The sequence below is a fragment of the Aphidius gifuensis genome, linkage group LG2 (assembly GCF_014905175.1).
Source record: "Aphidius gifuensis isolate YNYX2018 linkage group LG2, ASM1490517v1, whole genome shotgun sequence".
Taxonomy (NCBI): Eukaryota; Metazoa; Arthropoda; class Insecta; order Hymenoptera; family Braconidae; genus Aphidius; species Aphidius gifuensis.
In genome coordinates, this window is record NC_057789.1 from 28,969,220 (window position 1) to 28,982,065 (window position 12,846).

At 25.6% G+C, this 12,846-nt stretch overlaps 4 protein-coding genes across 4 annotated transcripts; all 4 read right to left on the reverse strand.

Moving 5' to 3' along the window:
- Positions 1 to 408: 408 nt before the first annotated feature.
- Positions 409 to 1,244, reverse strand: LOC122850216 (putative ATP synthase subunit f, mitochondrial). The gene is made up of 4 exons (XM_044149298.1): positions 1,018 to 1,244; positions 849 to 947; positions 547 to 663; positions 409 to 467 (listed from the first exon to the last, which is right to left on the reverse strand). Exons 1-4 carry the CDS (start codon positions 1,115 to 1,117, stop codon positions 439 to 441), a joined length of 345 nt encoding a protein of 114 aa, XP_044005233.1. The 5' UTR covers positions 1,118 to 1,244; the 3' UTR covers positions 409 to 438.
- A 303-nt stretch (positions 1,245 to 1,547) lies between these two features.
- Positions 1,548 to 3,917, reverse strand: LOC122850698 (neprilysin-2-like). The gene is made up of 4 exons (XM_044149831.1): positions 3,827 to 3,917; positions 2,291 to 3,730; positions 1,963 to 2,213; positions 1,548 to 1,886 (listed from the first exon to the last, which is right to left on the reverse strand). Exons 1-4 carry the CDS (start codon positions 3,915 to 3,917, stop codon positions 1,548 to 1,550), a joined length of 2,121 nt encoding a protein of 706 aa, XP_044005766.1.
- Positions 3,918 to 4,931: 1,014 nt separating this feature from the next.
- On the reverse strand, positions 4,932 to 7,103 carry LOC122850699 (neprilysin-2-like). Its single transcript, XM_044149832.1, has 3 exons — positions 5,684 to 7,103; positions 5,357 to 5,607; positions 4,932 to 5,279 (listed from the first exon to the last, which is right to left on the reverse strand). Exons 1-3 carry the CDS (start codon positions 7,101 to 7,103, stop codon positions 4,941 to 4,943), a joined length of 2,010 nt encoding a protein of 669 aa, XP_044005767.1. The 3' UTR covers positions 4,932 to 4,940.
- A 751-nt stretch (positions 7,104 to 7,854) lies between these two features.
- LOC122850141 (divergent protein kinase domain 1C) lies at positions 7,855 to 11,756 on the reverse strand. The gene is made up of 4 exons (XM_044149211.1): positions 11,330 to 11,756; positions 10,218 to 10,378; positions 9,458 to 10,148; positions 7,855 to 9,192 (listed from the first exon to the last, which is right to left on the reverse strand). The coding sequence occupies exons 1-4, from the start codon at positions 11,477 to 11,479 to the stop codon at positions 8,959 to 8,961; spliced, it is 1,236 nt and encodes a 411-aa protein (XP_044005146.1). The 5' UTR covers positions 11,480 to 11,756; the 3' UTR covers positions 7,855 to 8,958.
- Positions 11,757 to 12,846: the final 1,090 nt, after the last annotated feature.

The following is a 12,846-nucleotide window of genomic DNA, read 5'->3' on the forward strand; positions in this document are numbered from 1 at the left end:
CTTCGTGCCCATTTGTTGCGCAATGACATTGTACGCACAAGGCCAACTACAATAAATAAAAATACATAAAAAAAAAAAATATTATTAACAATTTATATGAGGATAAGGGCTGATTTACAGTTAACTATTTCAATATTTATTTTAAAAAAAATATATGGAAAAACAATTATAGTAAACATGAAATTGTGTGGATAAATTTTGATAAATTTTATTTGCCTTTGGTAATGATTTATCAAGTAAATTTTGTAAAATAAAAATTAAACCATTAAGTATTGATTTATTACGACGGTTTTATTTATTTGTTTATTTAGATAACAGGAGTTTTTTTTTTTATCATCTCCAAAAAAACGCCAGATTATTTCTACAGATGTTTTTTTTGTTTTTTAAATTATTTATTCCTTTTTTTTGTTGTTGATGAATTAGGTTATATATTCAGATTTAATGGTACTTCATGTGTCCATGATGTTCTAAAATAAAAAAATAATAATGATGATTAGATTATTGTTGTTAAATAATGTAAAATTAATTGATTGAAAAATGATTTACTTAGTTTGGGGTAGTTGATGGCGTAGAAGAAGGCCATTGCCAAACAGGTGACCTGGAAAAATGGAGCAACTCCAGCTTTCTTTGGAAGAACGTATTTGTGTTGCCAACGCCAGTAAGCTATAAAAAATAAATAAATAAATGAAATGACAATAATAAATAATTGTAATTATTAATTGATCAATTAAAATTATTGTTGTTTGTGATTGATATTTGACGGTGTTGTTATGCAACAAATTTTGGCAAAATGGCTACTTGAAAACACTGGTGATTTAACAATAAATTATGTTTGTAAATAAATTTACCTCTGCCAATCATTTGAGCAAGCTTTACTGGTCCTTTTTCACGACGTGATACCCATGCACCAAGTTCACCAATTTTGACATCACCAAAAGCAGTGTCAGCTGTGTTTTTAACATGAAAAATAAATCAATTAGAATTTTTGTGTTGAATTTTTAGTTGTCAATAGGTTACCTTTTCCATAGTATCTTGCTGGATCAAAGGATCCATGAACTGAAGGATTATATTCCTTTGGATATCTGCCCCAGTTACCCCAGTCAATTCCACTAGCCATCGTGATTGTTGAATAACTTTTTTTTAATCTTTTTTTATTATATGAAAAATTAGAGCTGTCTTGAAGAGGCTAGATGGTTTTTCTCTCTTGATGTTTCAACCACGACCTTGTAAACATCTAGATGAGCAAAATTGGATGAAAAAAATAAATAAATGAAAAATGGCGACGACAGTGTGAGCGCTGCTGTTGTATTCTAAAATTGAAGCGGGAATATTTGAATTGAAATTAAAAATATATCGTTCAATGGATTTGTTGTTTTTATTTTTCAGTAAATTATTTATTTAATATTTAATTTAATTAATTAAAAGTGCAAATATTTGATAATTATTTTTATTAACATTTAAGTGGTATTATAATATTTCATTCCAGTAATTGATTCTTGGTTCTATTAATATTTAACTGATAATTAGATTTATGTTGGTTTACACAACTACCAAATAGTGCATTTTTTTTCTGGATTCATTTTAGAGCCTATGGGACATCCAAAGTCTGTTGAAAATTCTTCTGTATTTGATAGAGGTCCATTGACTCGAAATTCTGATGGACTATGAGTGTCAGTTGTTAATTTAAGCTTTTGAGTTTCACGACGAGTTTTAGCACACCATGTATTTGCATAAGATATCCAAAACATTTGTCTATGATTGAAATCAAACCCAGGAAGTTTTTTTTCCAATTCATTATTATTTGACCAAGCATTGTAAGCCAAATAAGCAGCTTTTATTCCTCCATTATCTGCAATATTTTCTCCTTGTGTGTTGATTCCATTTATCTAAAAAATTATCAAAGAAAAAATCATTAGCAAACAAATAAAAAAGCAATAAACAGATATTAAAAAATACAATTACATTTAAATTAATTTCTTTGATAGTATAATTTCCATATTGATCAATAATACATTGAGCTTTTTTCTTATACTGTTCATTTGTTGAATTTGACCACCAATTCAACACATTTCCATAAGCATCGAATTGTTTTCCTTGATCATCAAAAGCATGCATTATTTCATGTCCAACAACTCCTCCAATTGCACCATAATTCATGTACTTTGGAAGTTCATTATTAAAAAATTCACCTTGAAGAATGCCAGCAGGAAGCACTGAGAATAAATTAAAATTAAATTTAAATTTAAATTTTGGGAAATAAAAAAATTTAAAGATAATTTATAAAACTTACTTATTGAATTTTCAGGTGGACTGTAAAATGCATTTACCATACTTGACATAGCTGCAAAACTATCCCACATATTTGGAACATATTTTTCTCTGAATTCACTCCACCCAATTTTATTTACAAAAAAACCCAAGTTCAAGAAGCTTTCTACATAACTATCACCAATCATTTCAAAATTTTCAAAGGCTTTATGATAATCATTAATTATTGAATTATTTAAAAGCTCATCAGGATAAGCAACAAATTGATTTATTTTTTCAGCTTTTTTTATGGCATTTATTCTTGTTTCTTCATCCAGCCAACTGGTACTATTTAGCAATTTTATAAATTGATTGTGTATATTTTTTACCATAACGGCAACATTATCTTTGGATTCTTTTTTAAAATATTCACGAACATATAATGCATTTGTGGCTATTGAAAAAGTAGAAGAAACAGTATGAGTGCATTTCATCCATCTTGGTGTAATTTTTATTATTCCAGTTTTGATTTTTTCATAATTTACGTTTACTTTTCGAATATTTTCGTTCAAGTATCTAGACAAACGCCGAATCTCCTTCCATATAACTAAATTAGCTTGAATTTTTTTGGGTGTTGAATCTATTAATTTATCTAATTTATCAAAGTATCCAGGTTTAGTGACAATAATTATTTCGTCATCGTTAACTGATATATTTGATGGTGAAAGTAGATGATTTAAATATTTTTTCCATTCAAAGTAAGGATATTTTTTGGCCAAATCACCAAGAGTCATTGGATTGTAAGCTAAATTTTTATCACGATAGTCTTCATTTGGTCGAGTTAAATTTGTTAATTTTATTTCAAACTCGAGAGCTTCTTTAAGTTCTTCTTCAGCATGTTCTTGCTCAGCTCCCAATGCAACGGACATGTTAACCATATAATTAAAATAATTTATAACAGATTTATCTTCTAGACCTTTTACTAAATTCTCTCGAGCCAGTCGTGCATTATAATCACTCAAACCGATGACTCTTCGTGTGTTATTTTTAATGTCAACTGTTTTATAAAATCGAAAAAAACTAGTTAACCAAAATTTATTTTTCGATATCTGAGCAATATTTTCTTTCCAATTGAATAAACTCTCGTTCCATTCATTGTCTTTTTTGAGAACAGGCCAGCCACCAAGTTGTTCCACATAATCAAAGAGTGGTTTTACACCTTGCTCTTCAATTGCATCTATATCCATGCATATTTTGTACAAACTTTTTGCTAACTTGAAGATTTCAGGCTCATCTGGTTGACTGGGTCTCGAGATAATTGTGTTTAGTTGCTTTAAAACTATGTCTTCCAATGGAGTAGCAATACTAACGCTGTTCTTGTCATCAGGTATCAACGTTGAATTAACAAAGCCTCCACAAACATAATTATAAAAATCATCACAATAATCAGCACTATCATTCATCTTTGCTTTTATGCTTCTAGCTGTGTTTTCAAGTAAAAAAAATAATAATTAAACATCTACCAGGTCTATTTTATCATCGTAAAATTAATTCTACATTTTATTTAATTTATTATTACCTATTTCCATGCAGGCAGGTGTTGAACAAAAATTGTCATCATAATCATCTATACTTCTTTGAGCATATGGTAATAAAATATGTGACATCATTCCTGTCGCAATTTTACCTTTGTTTTTAACAGCAGCAGAGTCTCCATACTTGACAGAGTTTAGCTAAAATATAATTTAATAATTAAAATCAAAATTACACTGTATAAGATTATTATTATCATCAAAAAAAATAATATATAATTGCACATGTAAATAATAATTATAAAATAAAATATGTTGAATATTTTACTTGCCTCAAAAAGTAAAATTATTACGAAAATAATTTTTTTCATTATTTTTTTTTGTCACTTGAGTTTGTTCTTTACTTAAATAAAAACTGATGAATTTTTAAAATTTACTTTGCTTTATATATGCACGCTTTTAACAATATTTTAAAATAAAATTAATTTTTCTAAAAACAATTTTCGATAAATCACGAACTTTATTTTAACGTTCTAGTCATGACGATTATAATATTTCATTATCTCAAAAATAAAAAAATATACAGTCGTTTTAATGTTGAGTTATAAAATTCAACTTGATAAAAATTTTCACAACAATTTTTTAAATTTATTATTATTGAATAGTAAAACAATTCAGTGATCAATTTTTTTTAATTTAATTTTTAACAAACACTCAAATTATTATTATAATTATAAGCTTATTATTTTAATAATTGTAAAGCCCTTATTAAAATATTATTTAGATGATGATGAAATTGTATCTGACAAAAAAAAAAAAAAAAAAGAATTTAGAAGATGTCCATTTGGAATACAGTGGTCGACATTTTTCATTGTTTAATTCTTTTGCACCTCCAAATGATTAATCATTATTTTTTTAAGCTATATAAAAGTGGGAATATTCAAATGGAAAATACATCGCTCTATTGTTGTTTTTATTTTTCAGTGAATATAATCTTGAAAAATTATTTATATAATATTTAAATTAATTAATTGAAAATTCACATAGTTATTTATTATTTTTATTAACATTTAAGTGATATTATAATATTTAATTCCAATAATTGATTCTTGGTTTTATTAAATATTTAAGTGATAATTAATTTTACGTTGATTAACAAAATTACCAAATAGTGCATTTTTTTTCTGGATTCATTTTGGAGCCGATTGGACATCCAAAGTCTGTTGAAAATTCTTCTATATTCGATAGTGGTCCATTGACTCGAAATTCTGATGGACTATGATTATCATATATTAATCTAAGCTTTTGACTTTCAAGACGACTCTTAGAACACCATGTGTTGGCATAAGCTACCCAAAACATTTGTCTAGAATTAAAATTAAAGCCAGGCAATTTTTTTTCCAATTCATTATTACTCGACCAGTCGTTGTAAGCCAAATAGACAGCTTTTATTCCTCCATTATCTGCAATATTTTCTCCTTGTGTGTTGATTCCATTTATCTAAAAAATTATAAAATAAAAAATACATTAATAAACAAATAAAAATGCAATAAATAGATACAAAAAAATATAATTACATTCATATTAATTTCTTTAACAGTATAATTTCCATATTGATCAATAATACACTGGGCTTTTTTCTTATACTGTTCATTTGTTGAATTTGACCACCAATCAAACACATTTCCATCGGCATCGTATTGTTTTCCTTGATCATCAAAAGCATGCATTATTTCATGTCCAACAACTCCTCCAATTGCACCATAATTCATGTATTTTGGAAGTTCATTATTAAAAAATTCACCTTGAAGAATTCCAGCAGGTAGCACTAAGAATAACAATGAGTTGGAATTGAATTTAGATTTAAAAAAAAAAAAAATTAGAAGATAGTCTATGAAACTTACTTATTGAATTTTCAGATGAACTGTAGAATGCATTGGCCGTACTTGACCTAGTTGCAAAACTATCCCACATATTTGGAACATTTTTTTCTCTTAATTCACTCCACCCAATTTTATTTCCAAAAAAATCCAAGTTTGAAGAGCTTTCTAAATAGCTATCACCAATCATTTCAAAATTTTCAAAGGCTTTATGATAATCATTAATTATTGAATTATTTAAAAGCTCATCAGGATAAGCAACAAATTGATTTATTTTTTCAGCTTTTTTTATGGCATTTATTCTTGTTTCTTCATCCAGCCAACTGGTACTATTTAGCAATTTTATAAATTGATTGTGTATATTTTTTATCATAACGGCAACATTATCTTTTGATTCTTTTTTAAAATATTCACGAACATATAATGCATTTGTGGCTATTGAAAAAGTAGAAGAAACAGTATTAGTGCATTTCATCCATCTTGGTGTACCTTTTATTATTCCAGTTCTAATTTTTGCATAATTTCCGTTTACTTCTCTAATATTTTTATTCAAGAATCCAGACAAACTTCGAATTTCTTTCCATATTAATAAATTGGCTTGAGTTTTTTTGGGTGTTGAATCAATCAATTCATCTAATTTATCAAAGTAATCAGGATTACTGACAATAATTATTTCGTCATTGTCAACTGATATATTTGATGGTGAAAGTTCGTAATTGAAATATTTTTTCCATTCAAAGTAAGGATATCTTTTTGCTAAATCACCAAGAGTCATTGGATTGTAAGCTAAAGTTTGATCACGATAGTCTTCATCAGGTCTAGTTAAATTTGTTAATTTTATTTCAAACTCAAGGGCTTCTTTAAGTTCTTCTTCAGCATGTTCTTGCTCAGCTCCCAATGCAACGGACATGTTAACCATATAATTAAAATAATTTAAAACAGATTTATCTTCTAGACCTTTTATTAAATTTTTCCGAGCCAGTCCTGCATTATAATCACTCAAACCAATGACTCTTCGTGTGTTATTTTTAATATCAATCGTTTGATAAAATCCAAAGAAACCAGTTACCCAAAATTTATTTTCCAATATCTGAGCAATATTTTCTTTCCAATTAAATAAACTCTCGTCCCATTCATTGTCTTTTTTGAGCACAGGCCAGCCACCAAGTTGTTCCACATAATCAAAGAGTGGTTTTACACCTTGCTCCTCAATTGCATTTGTATCCATGCATATTTTGTACAAACTTTTTGCTAACTTGAAGATTTCAGGCTCATCTGGTTGACTGGGTCTTGAGATAATTGTGTTTAGCTGTTTCGTGACTTTGTCATTCAGCGTAATAAATATATTAACGCTGTTCTTGTCATCAGGTATCAACGTTGAATTAACAAAGCCTCCACAAACATAATTATAAAAATCATCACAATAATCAGCACTATCATTCATCTTTGTTTTTATGCTTCTAGCTGCGTTTTCAAGTGAAAAAAAACAATTAATCATCTATCAAGTTGATTGGAAGATTAATTTTACATTTTATATAATTTAACAATACCTATTTCCATGCAGGCAGGTGATGAACAAAAATTTTCATTATAATCATCGATACTTTTTTGAGCGTACGGTGATAAAATATGTGACATCGTTTCTGTCGCAATTTTAGCCTTATTTCTAACGGCAGCAGTGTCTCCATACTTGACAGAGTTTAGCTGAAAAATAATTTAATAATTAAAATGAAAATTACATTATAAAAATTGATTATTATCATCTAAAAAAAATAATATAATCACATTTAAATAATAATAATAAAATAAAATATGTTGAATATTTTACTTGCCTCAAAGAGCAGAATTATTACAAAAATAATTTTCTTCATTGTTATATTTTTTATTGTCACTTTTAAGTATGTTTTTTACTTAAATAATAACTGATGAATTTTTAAAATTTACTTTGCTTTATATATGCACGCTTTTGAAAATATTTTGATATTAATATAACACTAATATAAAATATAATAAATTTTTTTAAAAGAATTTTTGATAAATCACGAACTTGATTTCAACGGTCCAGTCATGACAATTACAAATTTTCACTATCTCAAAACAAAAAAAAATATACAGTCCGTGTTAATGTTGACTTATAAAATCAACTTGATAAAAAATTGTTTAAATTTATTGTTGTTACGTAGTAAAACAATTCAGTGGTCAATTTTTTAAAATTTATTTTTCACAAACACTTAAATTATTATTATAATTATGAGCTTATTATTATGATAATTATTTGAATATAATTATGAAGCTTTTTTTAAAATATAATTTAGAAGATGATGAAATTTTATCTGACGAAAAAAAAAACGAGAAGACCTTAGAGGTTGTCTATTTGGAATACAGTGGTCGACTGATCATTTATCGTGTTAATGGGACTTCTTCACGATTTTCACCGAGAGTAGTCCCAGTAATACAAACACATTATTCCAGGTATATTCACCTACGTCACATCTTCAGCATTGTCTTGGGAAAACATCAGAAAATGCGTTTTCCAAAGGCCCAGGGATTTGGGCAGTTTACCTGATGAATTATTATTTTTCGATAGTCAAAGTTTGAGATAATCCGTAGGTCTCTCCTTCATGTGGCGAAAAATAATTCTCTTCTTGTCTTTTATAACGATAACTTTTCTTTTTTTTTTTTTTTTCATTTAAAGAAAAAAAATTAAATATGTTTTATCAAGAAAACCTTGAATACAATTTTTCAATTTTTATTGTTTAAATTCTTTGCACGTTTAAATGATTAATCATTATCACTTTGAGATATAAAAATGAGTTTTTATTAAAATGTCATACAGTGTGCGGAATTTTAGTTAACATAAATTTTTCATTTATATATTGATTATAAAAAAAAAAAGATTCAAAAAATTTAAAACAAACGAATCTTTAAAATTACAAAATTAAAAATATTAATACAGTGGGATTGTTACATTGTTGCTAAAATTACAACACTAATTTCATCTATAAAAATATTATTTCTAAAATTTTTATAAATAATTATCACTTATATATTATTTAAGCTAATTGAATATTATTTTTTTTTTCATTGATTAATATCAATTTATTGTGTTTGAGCTAAAATTTAATATCAGTGGTAAGGCATTTATTATTTCTAATTGTTAAAAATTTATTTAAGTAAATAATTGTGGCTTTAAATAAAAAGCAAATAAATAAATAAATAAGTGTATTATTTTTTGATATTAAGAGATTATGAAAATCAAATTTTCATTGATATTATTGTGCTATCAATTTGATATTTTTTTATGTTTGTAAATTTGAGTATTGCTTGTCCATTTCTATCAACATGTTATATAGTCGTGTTCTCAATTCTCGTGATACTGGAGCACGAGGTAAATGTACTGTATCACCATGTGGATTAGCACACTGTCGCAAAAGTACAGCTAATGCTCCAGTTGTTCTTCTTGACATTAACAAACCTGGAATTATTATTGTGCCTGATAATGTCCATCCTAAAAAAATTTTTTCACAGACAATCTGTAAAAACATAAATTACATTAATATTTTCCTTTCAATCTACATATTATTCTTGTAATTAAAATGAAAAATTAATAAAAATATTAATTATTAAATAACAATTAAAATTAAAAATTAAAAATTAAAATTTTATCAATTACCAATAAAAAATTAAAAATTAAAAACAAAAATAGAATTAATATTAATAGAATTTAATAAATATTTTTAATAATTAAATATATAATTAAATTTTTTTAATTATTACATTATTAATTGTTATAAATACCTGAAGATTATCATTCATAACTGGTGATTCGCATCTTTTATTAACTGAACAAACTGACCGACAGTCAAAATAATCACAATCTTCATGTTTATCACAATCTTTATTATCAGATAAAATACGACTAATAATACTTTCAGGAAATACTGAATCAAGATCTAAAAATTTAAGCTTGGTATCATCACCAATTGGTGTACCAAAATGATTTATTTTAACATCACATAAATAAAATTTTTCAATTTTATTATTTTCAATTTCATCAATATAATTTATTATTTTAATTGCAAGTTTTAATCTTTTTGACCATTCATTAATGTCATCTGATAATGCTAATAATGTCGTTGGATTTTCAATTGGATAAACATATTCAACAGCATAAAATGTACCACATGTTCCAATGAAATGTGGAAATAAATCGTAGCTTTCATATACTATTGATATGAGATATTCATTTTCTTGTAAAAGTAACCAAACATTTTCCATTTCAAATTCACGTTGTTTTATATCTGTCTCATAGTGACCCATGCGAAGATGACTTAGACGTTCTAGCAGTCTTTTACTAGCTGTTATATTTAATTTACTTAGAACCAAGTCACTTATCATGGCTTCAAATTCATCTTCTGTTGGATAATGTTTTTTTTTGTCCATGTCAATCCAGTGTAATGCTTCATACTGCTCAGAAACTGGTTTTATTCTAGATTTTGAATTTTAGAAACAGTATATTTATTAATTATAATTATTTAATTATATTTTTTATACATACCTAAATGCTTTAAAGACTATTCTTGTTGTTTCCCAATTTGCTGAAAATACTGTTTCTTTTCCAGAATGAAGGCTTTCGCAAACTAGAGAATTAATTGTGTGATCTGAACACAAAGGTTTACAAAGTACTCCCATGGCAAATCCATCTTCATGACTGCTACACTGTTAATTTAAAAAAAATTAATTTATAATTATTAAAATGCTAAATGACAATGAAAACTTGTAAATCTTGTTCCTCACTTTGTCATTTATTTTTTATATAATATTTTTCTTGATATTTTTTTATATCTTTTTTTACTATTTTATTTATTTTTCCCAACTATTCATACAATCATTTATTCATAGAATATAAATTTCCAATAATTAAAATTTAAATAATTTTTTAAATATATTTTTAACATTAATTTTTGGCAAATTTTAATTTCATGTAAAATTGCAAAAAAAAATTGACATTTAAATTACTGTTTGAATTATTTATTTAAAAAATTAAATAGACCAAATAAATGTTGAAAATAAAAAATAACAATTTCATTGAATATATTTTTTAAAAATATTTTTCAACAATAGGGTTGTATTTTTTTTTTCGCCCTCTATGGCATTATGTAACAACTCATTTTTTAAAACCGGTTTTTTTTTTTTTTTTTTCTGTACCCCCAGTTTGTTGACGGAAATGAATTAGCCCAGTTTTTTTTCCGAGAAAAATAGTCCCTTTAAATTTTACTGACCTACATATTTATTTGTCAACAAATAAAATATTTGCCATTTAAATACTCATATTTTTATTTAGAAAAAAATTAAAAACACATTTATTTTATGTTTTTTATTTTATATACTATTTCTAGAAATAAAAAAATGTATTATTCTAATTTTTAGCTGTAAATTAATTAACATATTAAAGTGAATTTAAAATACCCCGCGTTTTAAAAAACACTAAAATAGGAGTTGCAACTAGTCAAGCACCATATTCCCCACTAAAAAATAAACTCAACCCCACTTGTAACCACCCCAATGCAAAATCATACACCCAATTTAACGACAAGTAAAAAAAATAAAAGAAAAAAAATATAAATCAATTGAATAGCATATAAAAAAAAAAATGTATAATTATCTTACCACACTTGATACGTGACGTCGTGCCTCAAGATTCGTACAGACAAAACCCCAGTGATGTAGTAATATAATAACAGCAATAAATGTGACAAGTACCAATATAGCATGAAGTTTGTAGTGATAAATAAAACCGGGTATTCTACGAATATTCATTTTTAAGTGAATTTAAAATACAAAAAATACAAATCAACAATTAAAAAACACACAGACACCCTCAATTTTATTATTTATACATTGTGTTAAAATTTTATTGTTTAATATTTATAATTTAATAAATTATCTGTTGTTATTTTTTTTATTATCAAATATACGTTGACACATTTTATCCTCGTCTATAACGACAAGTACAAATGCAGTTGACTCACTGCGGTAATAACACGCGATTGCCATCATTGTCGCAGTGACGAAGCATCGAATTCAATACCCTATACTACCCTAAAAAATTATCAAAAAAAAAAAAAAAAAACAGGTAAATTATCTATCAATTAATTATAATAATAAAAATACTAAAAAAAAAATTTTAAATTACTTTTTCATATATTTTTTATAAATTTTTAAATGATAATGTAGTTGCTTAATAGATATTTTTATTATCGACGCTTTTTTTTTCTCTAGCTCCCGGCAAAATTATTAAACTACTTGTAATATTTAAAAAAAAAAAAAAAATAGAAAAATAACAATATTTCTTTAATCTGTTTGTCCTAGTTAATTTTTTTTTTTTCCAATTAATTTTGAATTAATACAACAAAATCGTTTATTAAATTTTTTTTTTTTCGGTGAAAATTATTTGGACGTACGAGTTGGGTGTTTTGGTGCAGTGGGAGAAAGAGTATATAAAAGTTGAATAATATTAATACAGATAGACAGTTTAATAGATATATATATTTATCTTTTTTTAAATTTTATTTTTGGACAGTGTACACTTGCATGCATACCTGAATGTGTTTTAAAAAAGTGGCTGCGCAACTGCGACCTTCGTCGCCCTTGCCGAACATCTTAAACGTCGTTGTCATCAAACAAAAAAAAAATAATAAATAAATAAATAAAATAATAATAATAATAACAAAAAATTTATCATAAATTTTTTATTTAATCCGAGTGTAGCACGTCGTTGTGGATGAAATTTTGTGTACCGGTTATTTTAGATTTATTTTTTCTACTTTGATGTTCATTAATTTGTTACATAGTGTCAAGGTTTTTATAATTAAAAATTTATATATATATTTATTTAAATAGTGTTGTTGTTTTAATATTTTCAAAATTTGTTGCTGGTGGAATTGGCTATCTCTGCAACCAGCGGAATCAAACAGCGTCTTCAAATATTGCGTATGTTTTCAAATAAATTTCCTTTTTTTTTTGTCTTTTAAATTAATAATATTGTTTATTAATATAATTAAATTAAAAATTTAATTTTTTATCATTTATAAACTACATAATACAATATTGATATTTTTTTTTTAATTAATAATTACTTAAGTATTTTAAAAAATAAATGTAAAATTTTTTTTTTCCAATTACAG